The sequence below is a fragment of the Channa argus genome, chromosome 3 (assembly GCF_033026475.1).
Source record: "Channa argus isolate prfri chromosome 3, Channa argus male v1.0, whole genome shotgun sequence".
Taxonomy (NCBI): Eukaryota; Metazoa; Chordata; class Actinopteri; order Anabantiformes; family Channidae; genus Channa; species Channa argus.
The window spans coordinates 30,174,513-30,187,899 of record NC_090199.1 but is presented as its reverse complement, the minus strand read 5'-3'; the positions used below and the strand labels follow the sequence as shown (position 1 = coordinate 30,187,899).

The window sequence follows — 13,387 nt, the reverse complement described above, 5'->3', positions numbered from 1 at the left end:
TCACAGTCACACACACACACACCAGCTGATGGTGGAGCTGCTATGCAGCTGGCCAACGCTCACTGGGAGAAACTAAGTTGGGGTTCAGTGTCTTGCTCAAGGACACTTCAACATGTAACTGGAGGAACTAGGAATCAAACCAACAACTGCAGGATTGGTGGACAACCACTCTACCTCCTGCACCACAGTCATCACTCCTTGCTGTTTGATGACGTGGTTAATTTAGTGTTTTCATCCATGCTGTCTCTTAGAGCACTGGCTTGCGTCTTTTGCCTTTTTAGCCACCAATAAGCATCTTACTGTGTCCTTGTCCTACAAACAAATTAACAGCAAAACTACCTTAATTCAAAAAGACACTGGAGTCAGGGTTTAGCATGAAAGCTCGGTGTTTAATGAATGAAAGTAGTAAAACTGAAAACCAAAGGAAATCTGTACATCACAACATACTGTAGATAGTCTGCTAAGTTTCCGATACTTCAGAAAAAACTGGTTCTCAGTAAGATGTAATTTACATTGCTCTGTTTACTATATGCCACAAAACTGCGTCACAAAGATAAATAACTAGCTTATAAATGCACTTACAGACAGTGATTTCTGAGGCCCCGTGTGCACAGGTACATTTAGCAGTACCACAAATCCTCCAGCAGAGGTAGACAGGGTCATAAAAATAACTACTGGACCTTCTCTCTAAACCAAAGGAACCTAAAGAAGCACGGTGCTGTTTTTTTAGAGCTCTCTTTTATTAAATGCTGTGCAGTCCTGGCTACTCCTAACACGTTAGGACACCACTGGAGCTCTCTCACTGGTGGAAATAGGACTGATATCCTAAATTTAAAATGTGGGTACATTGATCATACGCCTACTCCTAAAAGTAGGACCATCATTGCAGCTTTCTAAAATTAATAGATAGACAGATAATTTAAATAAGTGTAGTTTCATTTTCATTTTGTGGGGATCAGGTGGCTGCAGTTTTACCAATATTACTTTATTTTAGATTTAAAGACCTGCTGCCTGATCTCAGAATTGATGGAAGTAGCAACTTTTATGTGGACTACTGCAATATATATTTTAAAATAAAATTATTACTATAGTTTAGTTGTCGAGTTGTTGTCCTGAAATCTATTCCACCACCACACAGTGAGTTTTAGAGAAAAGGTAAGAAGTGAAAGTGCAACCCAGTTTTGTCCCTAAATTTTAGAGACAGAATTTTCTGATTTTTTACTGTAGTAGCATGTTATTGTCACATGATAGATGTGTTGGGGAGCTGATGTTAAAAGTTGAACATTTACATGACACTGCCACATAAAGAACAGAGCAATTGGTGTCTCACAAAGCTGCTAATGAGGCATTCAAGCAAACAAATGGACACATTTTAACCAAGTGATTTCACTCATCGTTCGATGGGCAGAAAGCAGAGCACAGATCTGAACATTTATGTGACATGTTTCCACTTTGGCTCATCAAAAATGAAACATGCTGCTGCTGTTTGAATCATCTAGAGAGGATTGATTGTGCTGCTGGCAGCCATGTCAGCAGGGCACTGCTGTAGTTTAGATAAGACAAGTATTTCTGTCCCATCATTTTTAACAGTCCCAGTAAGTCTTTGTTTTACTTTCAGTGTGCAGCTGAGGGGGGTGGGGAGGGGTGTGTGTAACAGTCCCAGTAAGTCTTTGTTTCACTTTCACTGTGACCAGTGCAGATGGGGGGGGGTTGGTGCATAGGGGTATTTAAAGAGCTGCAGTGGACACACTCAGAAGTCTTGGACATTGTATCTGCCATCACTAATCCAGTCTTGGACATCAAAGTGTACAAGCCAAACATGGATGGAAACTCAGGTAAGTCAAGTTACTCTGTCCATGTTTTAATGGGAAATGGTCTGTGCTTATATAGTGCTTTTCTATCTTATCTAACTAAAAGTTCTTCTCTGCTTCTCATTCACCTGTTCACACACCATAAATGTGATTGTTATTTACTTCAGTTTAGATTTTAAATGATAAAAGAGTAAAATGTTTTAACTAAGAAATTGAAAAGGAGTCTGATTATTTTCTATTGTCACTCATTGTTCTTCACAGGATTACACAAAACATATAATGAGGAGTTGAGGATTGTGATGGTGGGGAAGACTGGCAGCGGGAAAAGTTCCACTGGAAACACCATCCTGGGACGACAGTGCTTTGAATCAAAGCTCAGTGCTAAGTCTATTACTGTGGACTGTTCTAAGTGCAGAGCTGAGGTGGATGGACAACAGGTGGCTGTCATTGACACCCCAGGCCTGTTTGACACCAGGTTTGACAAAGAAGGAACATCTAAACTTTTAGGCCAGTGCATCTTATACGCTGCTCCTGGACCCCATGTCTTCTTGGTGGTCATCAGACTGGGCAGATTCACTGAAGAAGAAAAGCAAACTGTAAAGAAGATTCAAGAAATCTTTGGCCAGGCTGCAGACAGATACAGCATGGTCCTCTTTACTGGTGGTGACGATCTTGAAGATACCATTGAAAGCTTCCTGACAGGGAGCCCTGAGCTGCAGGAGCTTGTGAGAAGGTGCAATGGTCACTACCATGTCTTCAATAATAAGAACGAGGATCGTTCTCAGGTCATTGATCTGTTTGAGAAGATCAGAAATATAGTTCAGAGTGACGGAGGAAGTCACTACACCAATGAGATGTTCCAAGAGGCAGAGAGGGCAATCGAAGAGGAGAAACAACGCATCCTGAAGGAGAAGGAAGAGGAAATACACAGACAACAAGAGGAGGTGGAGAGAAAACAGCAGGAAAAATATGATAAAGAGATGCAGAAACTGTATCAGCAATTTCAGGCTGAGAGAGAGAGAGAGAGGAAAGAGAGAGAGGAGGAGAGGAAGATGGTGAGAGAGGAGATGAATAAAGAGAGAAAGAGGGAGAGAGAGGAAAGAGCAGCAGAGAGAGAAATGGAGAGGAGAGACAGGGAGAGGGAGAGGAATCAGATGATGGATCGATTAAGTGCAAAACACAGCAGAGAACTTCAAGCTGAAAAAGAGCTAGTTCAAAACAAGTATGACCAGTTGGCCAGGATGAGAGCTGAAATGAATAATTATAAACCTCCTTGTGTTATCTTGTAATCAATTCTCAGCAGCTATTTGCTGCAGGTTTGTCTCTTTAATGACAAGTCAATGTAAGACACATTTAAACCTTTTTGGATTTTCCACAGTGATGTCTTGCAAATATTATGAATTAAAAGAATGCTGTGCTAATAGTGAACTAAATAATGACAAATTATATTCTTAGGAAACTGTTCTGAAACTGTTAGAAATTGTTCTGGATGAGCTACAGTAGTTATTTTTAAAGCATTACTCAAAGCATTAAGTTCTTGAGTCTATGATCATGTCACTGCTTGTACCAACTTAAACTACAAATAAAGTCATTACATCTTAAACTCTAGTCTGTGTTGTAGTCTGTATTTACTCTCTCTTCATCCCCATTCAATCCCCCTCCATTCCATTTAAGGGTCTAAGGTCAGAGTGTGTCTCATGCACATTGCATGAAGGGCTGCGGTAGTTTTATCCTGGTGTAGCTACTAACCTGACAGCTCAGTGTATGAAGGAAAGATAACAGTTAAACCTTAAGAATCAGTTCTTTTACTCACCTTGCCCACAAACACCCCTGCTGTGATGAGGTTTCAGAGCCCAGGAACAAGGTCAGAGAGACAGATCTGGGTCCCTTTTCAGTTTAAAGGGAGACGATATACAGTAGGTGGCAAGTATGTAGTCTGCATTCATGCAAATAGAAATCATGTATAATTATGGTATTTAGGGCTAGTTTATATTTTTCCTTGCAAAATCCAACCAAACAGGTGCAAAAAACTATAATAAAAATAACATTGGATGAAAACATTTTACAAAAAGACATTGTGTACAATGTAAACAAATAGAACACAGTGATATATGGTTATAAACTAGGGACTAGAACTTTCCCAGAAACATTTTGTTTCTCAACATCAAAAAATTTGATATTGATGTGAAAGAAGTTCTGGTGCATCCTGTTTCCACTGATTATCCTTGAGATGATTCTACAACTTGATTGGAATTCAGTTGATTGGACATGATTTGGAACAGCATCCACCTGTCAGAGGACGCATATGTCAGAGGACAAACCAAGCCATGAAGTCCAAGGACTTGTCTGTAGACCTCTGAGACAGGTTTGTATCGAGGCACCGATCTCACGAAGGGTACAGAGACATTTCTGCACCATTGAAGGTCCCAATGAGCACAGTGGTTTCCATCATCCATAAACGGGAGAAGTCTGGAACCACCAGGACTCTCTGAGCCGGCTGCTAAACTGAGAGAGAAGGGCCATTCAAATCCTACACGCTGCATTTTTATCATTTCTGATCGAAGCTTTTGTTAACATTTCATGTTGTCTCTGTTTTCCTTGTCTGCCTGTGTCTTTAAATCAAATACTACTTTGTTGTTCTGTAGCTCACAAGACAGAAAGCAGAATTAAAACATGTGTGTTATGGGTTCAGCAAATGTTGGATTGGTATAGGAGGCTGCAACATGTAAAGAATAATAAGGTAAATAAATTAGTATCGTTGCTTTGTCTTGTTCACGTGCTTATACAAACCCCACTTGCAGAGAGCTTGGGATTCTGTGTACAATGTAAATACAAATAGAATGATTTTAATTATTTCCAGCACATTTGTGGTTGTAAATTGTACAAGAGCAAATGTTGATAATCAGGTGATTCAGGTGAAACATCTACCTCAGGTCACTATACTAATTTACCAGCCTTTTGCAGATCTAAATGCTGGTAAATTGATTGCTGCAGGGATTCAATCATTTGGCAAAGCAATTGAAAGTCTGTTCAAAAAGGCTTTTGAACATAAATTGTGGGATTTCGCCATCTAGTGTTCTTGGACATGTTTTTCATTATAGCCAAAGATTAAATTAATTGGGTTTGTTACATAAGATGGTTGAAATGTTGATATTTATGAAGATAATATCTTGTCATATCATAAAAATATCATAAGTGGATCCTGTGTTGTTTATGCACACTGATAGTTATCCATGATTAGAAAAAGTTCTGACAGTGAGTAACTGATTGCTGACATCACATGGATTCACCTACAGTAGTGAGTTTTAATTACTCAGACCTACTTTATAAAAACTGAATTGAAATTCATATATTGTTTTTATCATTAATATTTATTTATACCACTAACAACCTGTGTCCACGTGCTAAACTGAAGGAAAAATACAGTTGTGATACTAACAATGAAGCTTTGTCAAAGTCATATTTAATTTTCAATTAGGAATTTAAATGTCACAGGTGAATAATTCTGAGGAACCTGTGATGTTGTAAACACCCTGAACCAGTTCATTTCAAATACTGTATAGTTAAGAAAATTAGAACCTAAAACTTTTTTCTTTTTTCTTCCTAACTGAAAAATGTTTGCTTCAATCATTTATACCTTTCATGGCCTCAAAATAAAAAGTCAAACCTGTAAATGAAGATATGGTTCAATTCTACCCAGAATTTAATAAGAGAAATTCAGAAATTCTTTATCATTTACAAGGCCTACTTACATTTTTACATACTTTGTACTTAATTAAATTTATGTATTTAGAACATCTTTATTTGGTGTCAAAGACCAGTACAAAAACTTCAACTTGGCTCCTACAAAGATGCTGTTTAACTTCATTTGTATACTCACTTGTATACTGCTGTCATATCTCCAAAACGTGAAGGGAGGAGGGGTGAACAGTGTGGTTTTATCAGAGGAGCTTCCTACATAGTTTTAACAGAAGTAAAACACAGATAAATGTGCCATGACAGAGTGTAACAGGAATTTTGGCTAGAAATGAATTTAATTATCAAAGGATTGCATTCAAGTGGGGAAAAAAATTATTTTAAAAAACAAGGAGGAAAAGCTAAAAGGGTTTACCAACAATTTCCTTCAAAACTCTTTCAATGTGTGGAGGATTACATCTAACTACAACTGATCCAACAAAAACCAACAACAAAGCATTGGGTTGGTGAAAGGGACAGAGGAAGAAAGAACATACAATGTTAATGTCATACAGTGGTGACAAATGAATGTTGGATGAGAGGATGAGAGTAGAGGAGAGAGGGATGAGAGGAGGAAAGGAGCTCAGTACATTGGGGGGTGGGTCCCCCAGCAGTCTAAGCCTAAAGCAGCATGACTATAACTAACTATATGCTTTATTCTAGAAGTGTTTAATCCTGGTGATTAAAATCATATCTATTAACAGCAATAAATACATAAATTTAATAAAAAATATTTTAATTATTTCTACACAACAGAAAGTAGACACACATCAAAGTTGTAGGTAACAAGTTATAATCTACATGATTGAACTTATGTACATTGGTGCAATACAAAAAGTTAATAAAAATATACAAAGCCAGTTGTAGATTTTGTTCAAAGTCACTGTCCTACAGTCTTTTCCACAACTATCTCACAGTAAAGTTTGGAAAACGAAACACTCAAATGTCTGTACATTCCTATTTAGACTGTAAATTATTTCCTTTACTGAACAATCTAAGGTTCAGTTTCACAGTGATGCTCACAGTGTGGATGATCTTTACATTTTCACCAAGGTCTGCAGCAGCAATCTGTAGCCCAAACATGGACAATCAATTTTCTATGGTAAGTTATGTTGGTAAGGATACTTGCAGAGATCTTAACCAGTAAGTCAGACATAGTGCATTAGTGACTGCTAAGAGAGGACTGGAAGAGACTGGTTTCAACTGAGATACATGGAAAATGGGATGTACTTTCATATTTTGGGGGAGTTTGAGTTTTACTGCAGATGGGTTAATAATTTTTTCAATAGGGTAGGGGCGCATATTCTACCCAAGGTAGAAAGAAGCTCCAGGTGGAGGGGTTGGAAGAGGTAACACATCTGAGGGCGGTTTCCAGGCTTTGATTGGCACATTCAGTTTGGCCATCGGACTCAGGGTGGAATTCCGAGGTAAATGGTAAATGTTGAATGTTCTGCACTTATATAGCACTTTTCTACCTATTGGCACTCAAAGCACTTTACACTGCTTCTTATTCACCCATTCACACACACAGTCACACACACACACACATTTACACACACACACACACACACATACATCGATGGGGGAACTGCTATGCAGCTGGCCAACACTCACTGGGAGCAACTAAGTTGGGTTTTTAGTGTCTTGCTCAAGGAAACTTTGATGTGATTGAACCAACAACTGTGAGATTGGTGGACAACCGCTATTCTCTCTCTTCCTGCGTCACAGTCGCCCCAGGTCAGACTCACTGTTGCACCCAGAGGGTTGCAAAAAGACTTCCAGACCTGGGAAATGAACTGTGGACCTCTGTCCTAAACTATATCACGGGGATGCTATGCTGGTTAAGTAGTTGGGAAGTTTCTGTGGCTGTGGGAAGTTTTGGTAGGGGGACAAAGTGGACAGCTTTGGAGAAACGGTCAATGATGGTGAGGATTGTAGTGTTTCCTTGGGAGATGGGAAGGGGCTGGAAGAGGCTGTCGGGGGGTGTTTTAGGGGATTTTCCCCGGGCACAGATAGCGTAGGCCACAACAAATTCTCGGGTGTCTCTGATGAGGGAGGCCCACCAGAAGTGTCGCCGGAGGAGGAGCGGTCTGCCCCAGGGTGACAGCAGAGCTTAGAGCAGTGGGCCCACTGGAGAACCTGGGAGCGTATGATTGGCATGTAATCGGACAAATAGGAGACCAAGGGGTCCGGTGCCAAGGTCAGGCTCCTGCTGTTGGGGTGTGCGCACCGTTCTCTCAAACTCCCAGGTGAGTCGCAGGGCCGCAGTTTCAGCTCACATTTGCTGCGCTGGGAGAGGACCGCACCCACGCTGATTTCTGAGGTTTCCAGCTTTACAACAAACTGACGAGAGGTGTCAGGCTGAGTGAGGATGGGTGGGGAGGGGCTGGGTCCAGTGGAATGGGGTGACAGGGGACGTTAGTTTGGTTAGGGGGGGTGGCCCCTGTGCTGTAGTTCTTGATGAAACGATAGAAATTGGCGAAGCCCAGGAAAAGTTGCAGTTGTTTCCTTGTCTTCGGTTTTGGCCACTCCGTGTCTTCTCGGGGTCAGGTCTCACCTCCCCCTCACCAAACCCTAAAAAAGACACCGTCCTTACGTCGAACTCGTACTCTGTTTTCTCTGCCTTGACAAAAGTTTGTTTTCTAATAGCCTCTGTAGTACAGGGCCTGTAGGGGGAGAGAGACTGACTGGTGTGAAAGAATTGTGGTGACTAGCAGCCAGGTCTGGGAATTGTTGGGGGGTGTTGCTCCGCTCATCAGGACCCCCAATTTCACCGATGTGCTCCCCCTTTTGGGCACAGGGCAATAAAGTGTCCGGTGTAGCCACAGTAGATGCACTCACCCACCTGGAGCCTGCGTTGTCGCTCAGTGGGGGACAGGCGTGCACAAGCCAGCTCGGTAGGCTCCACTGCAGGTGGAGGTGCTGCAGAGCTGAACCCAGGGGAGACGGGGGCTTTGGGAAGACGGGGGACTGCACAGGTCATGGCGAAAGATCATGGCGAAAAACCGCTTGCAGAGCAGTATTGTCCCACTGGGCCTCCGCAGAGAGCACTCGGATCTCCACAGAGAAGTCTGCCACACTTCGAAAGCCCCGGTGAAGAGAGAGAAGCCTGTGGGCTGCGTTCTCCGAACGCGCCGTGTGATCAAAAACTTTTTTTAGTTCCTCAATGAAAATATGGAAAGGAATCAGAGGGGAGTTACCTAATCTGGGCTTCGCCCACTTGAGATCACATTCTCAGAGCAGCCCGATGATGTAGGAGATGAGTCTGAAGCATAGGTGTTGGGTGAAGACCAGACAGCACTGGGGGAGGAACCCATGACACTTATTGAAGTTGCCGAAACTGAACATCTCCTGAAGGGCAAAGCTTCCAATAACAAGAATACTCCTGGCATTCACACCCAGCAGTGTCTGCAACCCACATGTCTCCCACTAGTAACAGCCCGCTCATTGTTAGCCGCCGTGCAAACTTTACTATCCAGCTGGTTCCTGCCAAGCAGCACACTCTTTCTCCTGAACTTCATACAACGTCCCTCCCTGCTAGCATACTTGTTAGCTGTGGCCATACGTTTGCTTCTACACCAGTTATTGAGCCCTCGGGGGCTCGCCCGGCTAGCTGTTCAGTTACGGCTGGGACTTCCCCGAGGGACAGCCTTCCTGTCCTCCCCGCGTTCCTTTCGCCCCCCATAGGCCGCCCAGCCTCAAATTCCTCAAGCAGTGGCAGAGAGGGCCGAACGTTGGCTAGCTGCCACAATAGCAGACAAACACTGTTCGCTGTCACACCCGTTTTCGGAACATTAACATCAGTGGAGGCAACTGTGTGTGTTGGACAATGGATGGACACAATAATACAGAAAGGTTATTCTCTCGAGTTTGCCACAACCCCGCCGAGCATCCTGAAAACCCGGCTTTTATCCCCAGCCCAAACAACAGCTCATGCATCAGAGCTGTCTGATCTCCTAGGGAAACGGGCCATCAGCGTAGTCCCACCGGTGGAGGAAACTCCCGTTACTTCCTGGTTCCCAAGAAGTCTGGGGAAATTAGAACAATTTTGGATATCTCACTTTTGAATGAGTTCTGAATGGTCCGCCGCTTCCACGTTACCGACAGCCTCTGTTCTCCGGAGCGTGCGCCCGGGAGATTGGCTGTCCTCGTTTCTCCTCCCTGTGCGTACAGTGCCAGTACAACTGCCTACCGTTCAGCTATTCTCTCGCCCCACGTACATTCTCCAAATGTCTGGAGATAGCACTGGCTCTGCTGCATGCCGCCGGCATGAGAGTGCTGTTCTACTTATGATCTATGATCTCCTTCTCCTCGCTCCATCCCGGGAGCAAGCTCTCCTGCAGATGGTGGATCTGGTGACAAATTTTTCGTGTCTGGGATTCAAGATAAATTGGGGCATCCCTCTCTCAGTCAGTGGGGGCCACATAAATGCGCTGGAGCTGCTTTCTGTGTGGAATGTTCCTCAGCTAACTGGTGTGTATACTAATGTGTACTTTTATTCTGAGATAATGTTTTAATCCCAATGAAACTTCTCTTAATAACCCTTTGTGGTAGTGATGGGCGGATCGATACCAAAAAAACAATATTTCGATTTTGACGGCCAATTTTAAAATATCGATTCTCAAGTTAAAATATCGATATTTTCTGTTTATTTATTCATATATTCTCTGCAGTCATATCCAAATGTTTTCTGCTCCTTCAACATCAATTTGTATATTATTTGTGATGCACCGCATAGGAACTACTTTTCCTTCCGCTGATCCGCCCCATGATCCACAATCTTCTCAAAATCTCAAAACTAAACTTCTTCGACACGTGCTCGGCCGGGTGGCGGCTCCGCCTCCAAACACAGGCAGCATTTCGGACCGAAATGTATCATTTTTATTCACGGACTTATTCACTACGAACGTTCTGTTTCAAGAAAATTGTAGAAATAGGCAAAGTGTGTCTAATCCATAATTGGTTTTAAGCAAAGGGAAGGAAATACCGATGGGTATATAAGACATACATGTAGATGAGGGCGAGTCATGGATATCAAGTGACATAAACTGTTCACCTGATAAAAAAAGTGTCATGCTGTTGTCATGGAGATAAGTCAGAACGTATTAACATGCTGTTGCATGTTAATAAGTTTTATTTGAAATAATGAAAATGTTAAAAATGCCAATAGGTTGAACAATGATTTTGCTGTCGTTTTAATGTTTTTAATTATTCCCTGTAAGGGCTCACGTGATTGTGTTTCATCATGATCAGATGACAGAATTAACATAACACTCTGGATATCGGATCGGATCGATATCGCGATACTAGCCAAGGTATTACTTGGTATCGGATCGAATCTGAAATGTCTGGTATCGCCCATCACTACTTTGTGGTGCACGGTCTCACTTTTTGATACTGTGGAATTAACATGGCATGATGAGCCTTTAGGGCTAATTAATAAACATGCACCTTTTTGCGTAGATTTATGTGAAAGTGCATTACACTCCCTGGTTTTTCCCAGAAATTGTTAATATTCTTAAAGAAATGGATGCTGCCTGGGCCCAGGTGAGAAAAAATAAATCTGAGGTTGACTGGCTCCATTTTCCACAGCTGCGAAATAAATGTACCTCTTTAATAAAGAGAGCCAAGTCAGAATTTTACCTGTCTGAAATGATAAAAAATCTGAACGGTCCAAGGAAGTTTTCGAAAATAATGAAAATCACTTCTGATGATACATTCACTGGATGATGCTGATTTATAAATGTCTTTGCTTGGTTCAATTATATTTATGCTCTGTTTTACAAAGTACCAAAAGCCATTATGCTTTACGTGTGTGTGACATTTATAGATTCACTGTTCCACCTGTTTGGACTGAATAAGGAAAGCGATTATTCAGTTTTGCCCCCTCTGCTTGGAATAATCTTCAAACAAAGCTAAAGATATTAGAACTAATTTCACTAAAAGCCTTCTGTTCTTTCCTAATCACCAAACAATGAGAATCAATCAATCAATCAGTGTTTTTTAAATTACCTTGTCTTCAAGTTCTGTACTGTGTAATGACAAACTGTATGTAATACCTAAATTATTGTTTATTTTGTGTGTATGGGCGAAAGGGGTGCAGCACCTCATTCACCACCATATCGGTAAGTTGTTTTTTTTTTCACTGTATCTACCTGTTTCTCTGTTAATACAATGGAACATTTAAAATTTTACATACTGAATAAATATAAATATTCTTATTCTACATCTCTATGTGTCTGTCACAAATTGCTTAATTTCTTAGGCTAATAACACCGAAGAGAAGATAATTTTCGTCATAGAAGGCTTGGCAGAAGAAGGGGGGAAATTGGTGGTTTTAACCCAGGAAGGAACAGAGGTGAAGGTCCCCTGCAGAAGTGTGGGGTTGTAATGATACAATGGCATTGTCTGCACACCTGCCGTTTTCAATCACGGCGTACATGAAGGGAGGACAAATCTACAAAGTAGAAGGACTGCCATCTTGTGAGGTGTGTATATTATCTAAAGAAACATATAATTGTAATAAATGTGATATAAAGTTTATTACCTGTGTAATGTAGTAGCCTAGCTGATTAGGCATTCAAGCATGAATCACTCCTACATATAAAACCTACATATAGAAAATAATGAGTGAAGACCTGTGCTCTCCTGCTGTTTGCCAGGCACAATAATGGAACACAGACATAAACACACATATGTACATACACACACTCATGTACACAAACACACACAGACATACATATATACTTGTTATTGTTCTTGTTGTTGTTTTTCAAATAAAGGTTTTTTTGTTAATTTGTAATCCTCTGTATATTATTACCCCGATGGAAGTTATGGAAGAAAAAAGGAACAGTATCACTGTTGAGTGACAGAGAAGTACATGGTTTTACAAGGCTAACTGGCCATTACACCCACATTGCCCATGTTCTCCTCACCTCTTGGTAGAATAGATAATCAGCCACTAAGAGGAAGTTACTGCACTTGGAAGTATATAGTGAATAAAATGCTTTTGATACTTTTTAAATTTTTGGGGCATTTAAATAGTTTCAATTCAATTCAATTCAACTTTATTTATATAGCGCCAATTCACAACAAAGTCATCTCAGGGCACTTTACAGAATAAAGTCAAGATTATAAAGATATATAAAGAGAACCCAACAATTCCCCCTGGAGCAAGCCATAGGCAACAGTGGAGAGGAAAAACTCCCTTTAACGGAAGAAACCTCCAGCAGAACCAGGCTCAGGGTGGACGGCCATCTGCCTCGACCGGTTGGGGTGAGTGGAAAGGGGAGAGAGAAAAGAACAGAGCAACAAAAAGCAACAACAAAACATCGGGCAGATTGGTAGGACCAGTAGCTGCACGCTGGAAGACACACAGCTTCAAAGCCGGGGGACACCTGCAGAAAGGGACAGAGAGAGGGGGACAGAGGAGGACAAAGACAACTACGGGAGAGAACACACAGAGTTAATGACATACAGTGGTAACAATTGCTGGATGAGAGGAGAGGAGAGATGGTCAAGAGGAGGAAAGGAGCTCAGTGCATTGGGGGGTGGGTCCCCCAGCAGTCTAAGCCTATGGCAGCATAACTATAACTAACTATATGCTTTATTAAAGAGGAAGGTTTTAAGCTGAGACTTAAAAGTAGAGAGGGTGTCTGCTTCCCGAATCTGAACTGGGAGCTGGTTCCACAAGAGAGGAGCTTGATAGCTAAAGGCTCTACCTCCCATTCTACTTTTGGAAATTCTGGGAACCACAAGTAGGCCTGCATTCTGAGAGCGAAGTGGTCTACTGGGATGATATGGTGCTATGAGGTCTTCTATATATGATGGAGCCTGACCAT

At 41.7% G+C, this 13,387-nt stretch overlaps 1 protein-coding gene across 1 annotated transcript; it reads left to right on the top strand.

Annotated features, from left to right (window-relative positions):
• Positions 1-1,731: 1,731 nt before the first annotated feature.
• Positions 1,732-3,419, top strand: LOC137124106 (GTPase IMAP family member 4-like). The gene is made up of 2 exons (XM_067498782.1): positions 1,732-1,835; positions 2,073-3,419. Exons 1-2 carry the CDS (start codon positions 1,820-1,822, stop codon positions 3,098-3,100), a joined length of 1,044 nt encoding a protein of 347 aa, XP_067354883.1. The 5' UTR covers positions 1,732-1,819; the 3' UTR covers positions 3,101-3,419.
• Positions 3,420-13,387: the final 9,968 nt, after the last annotated feature.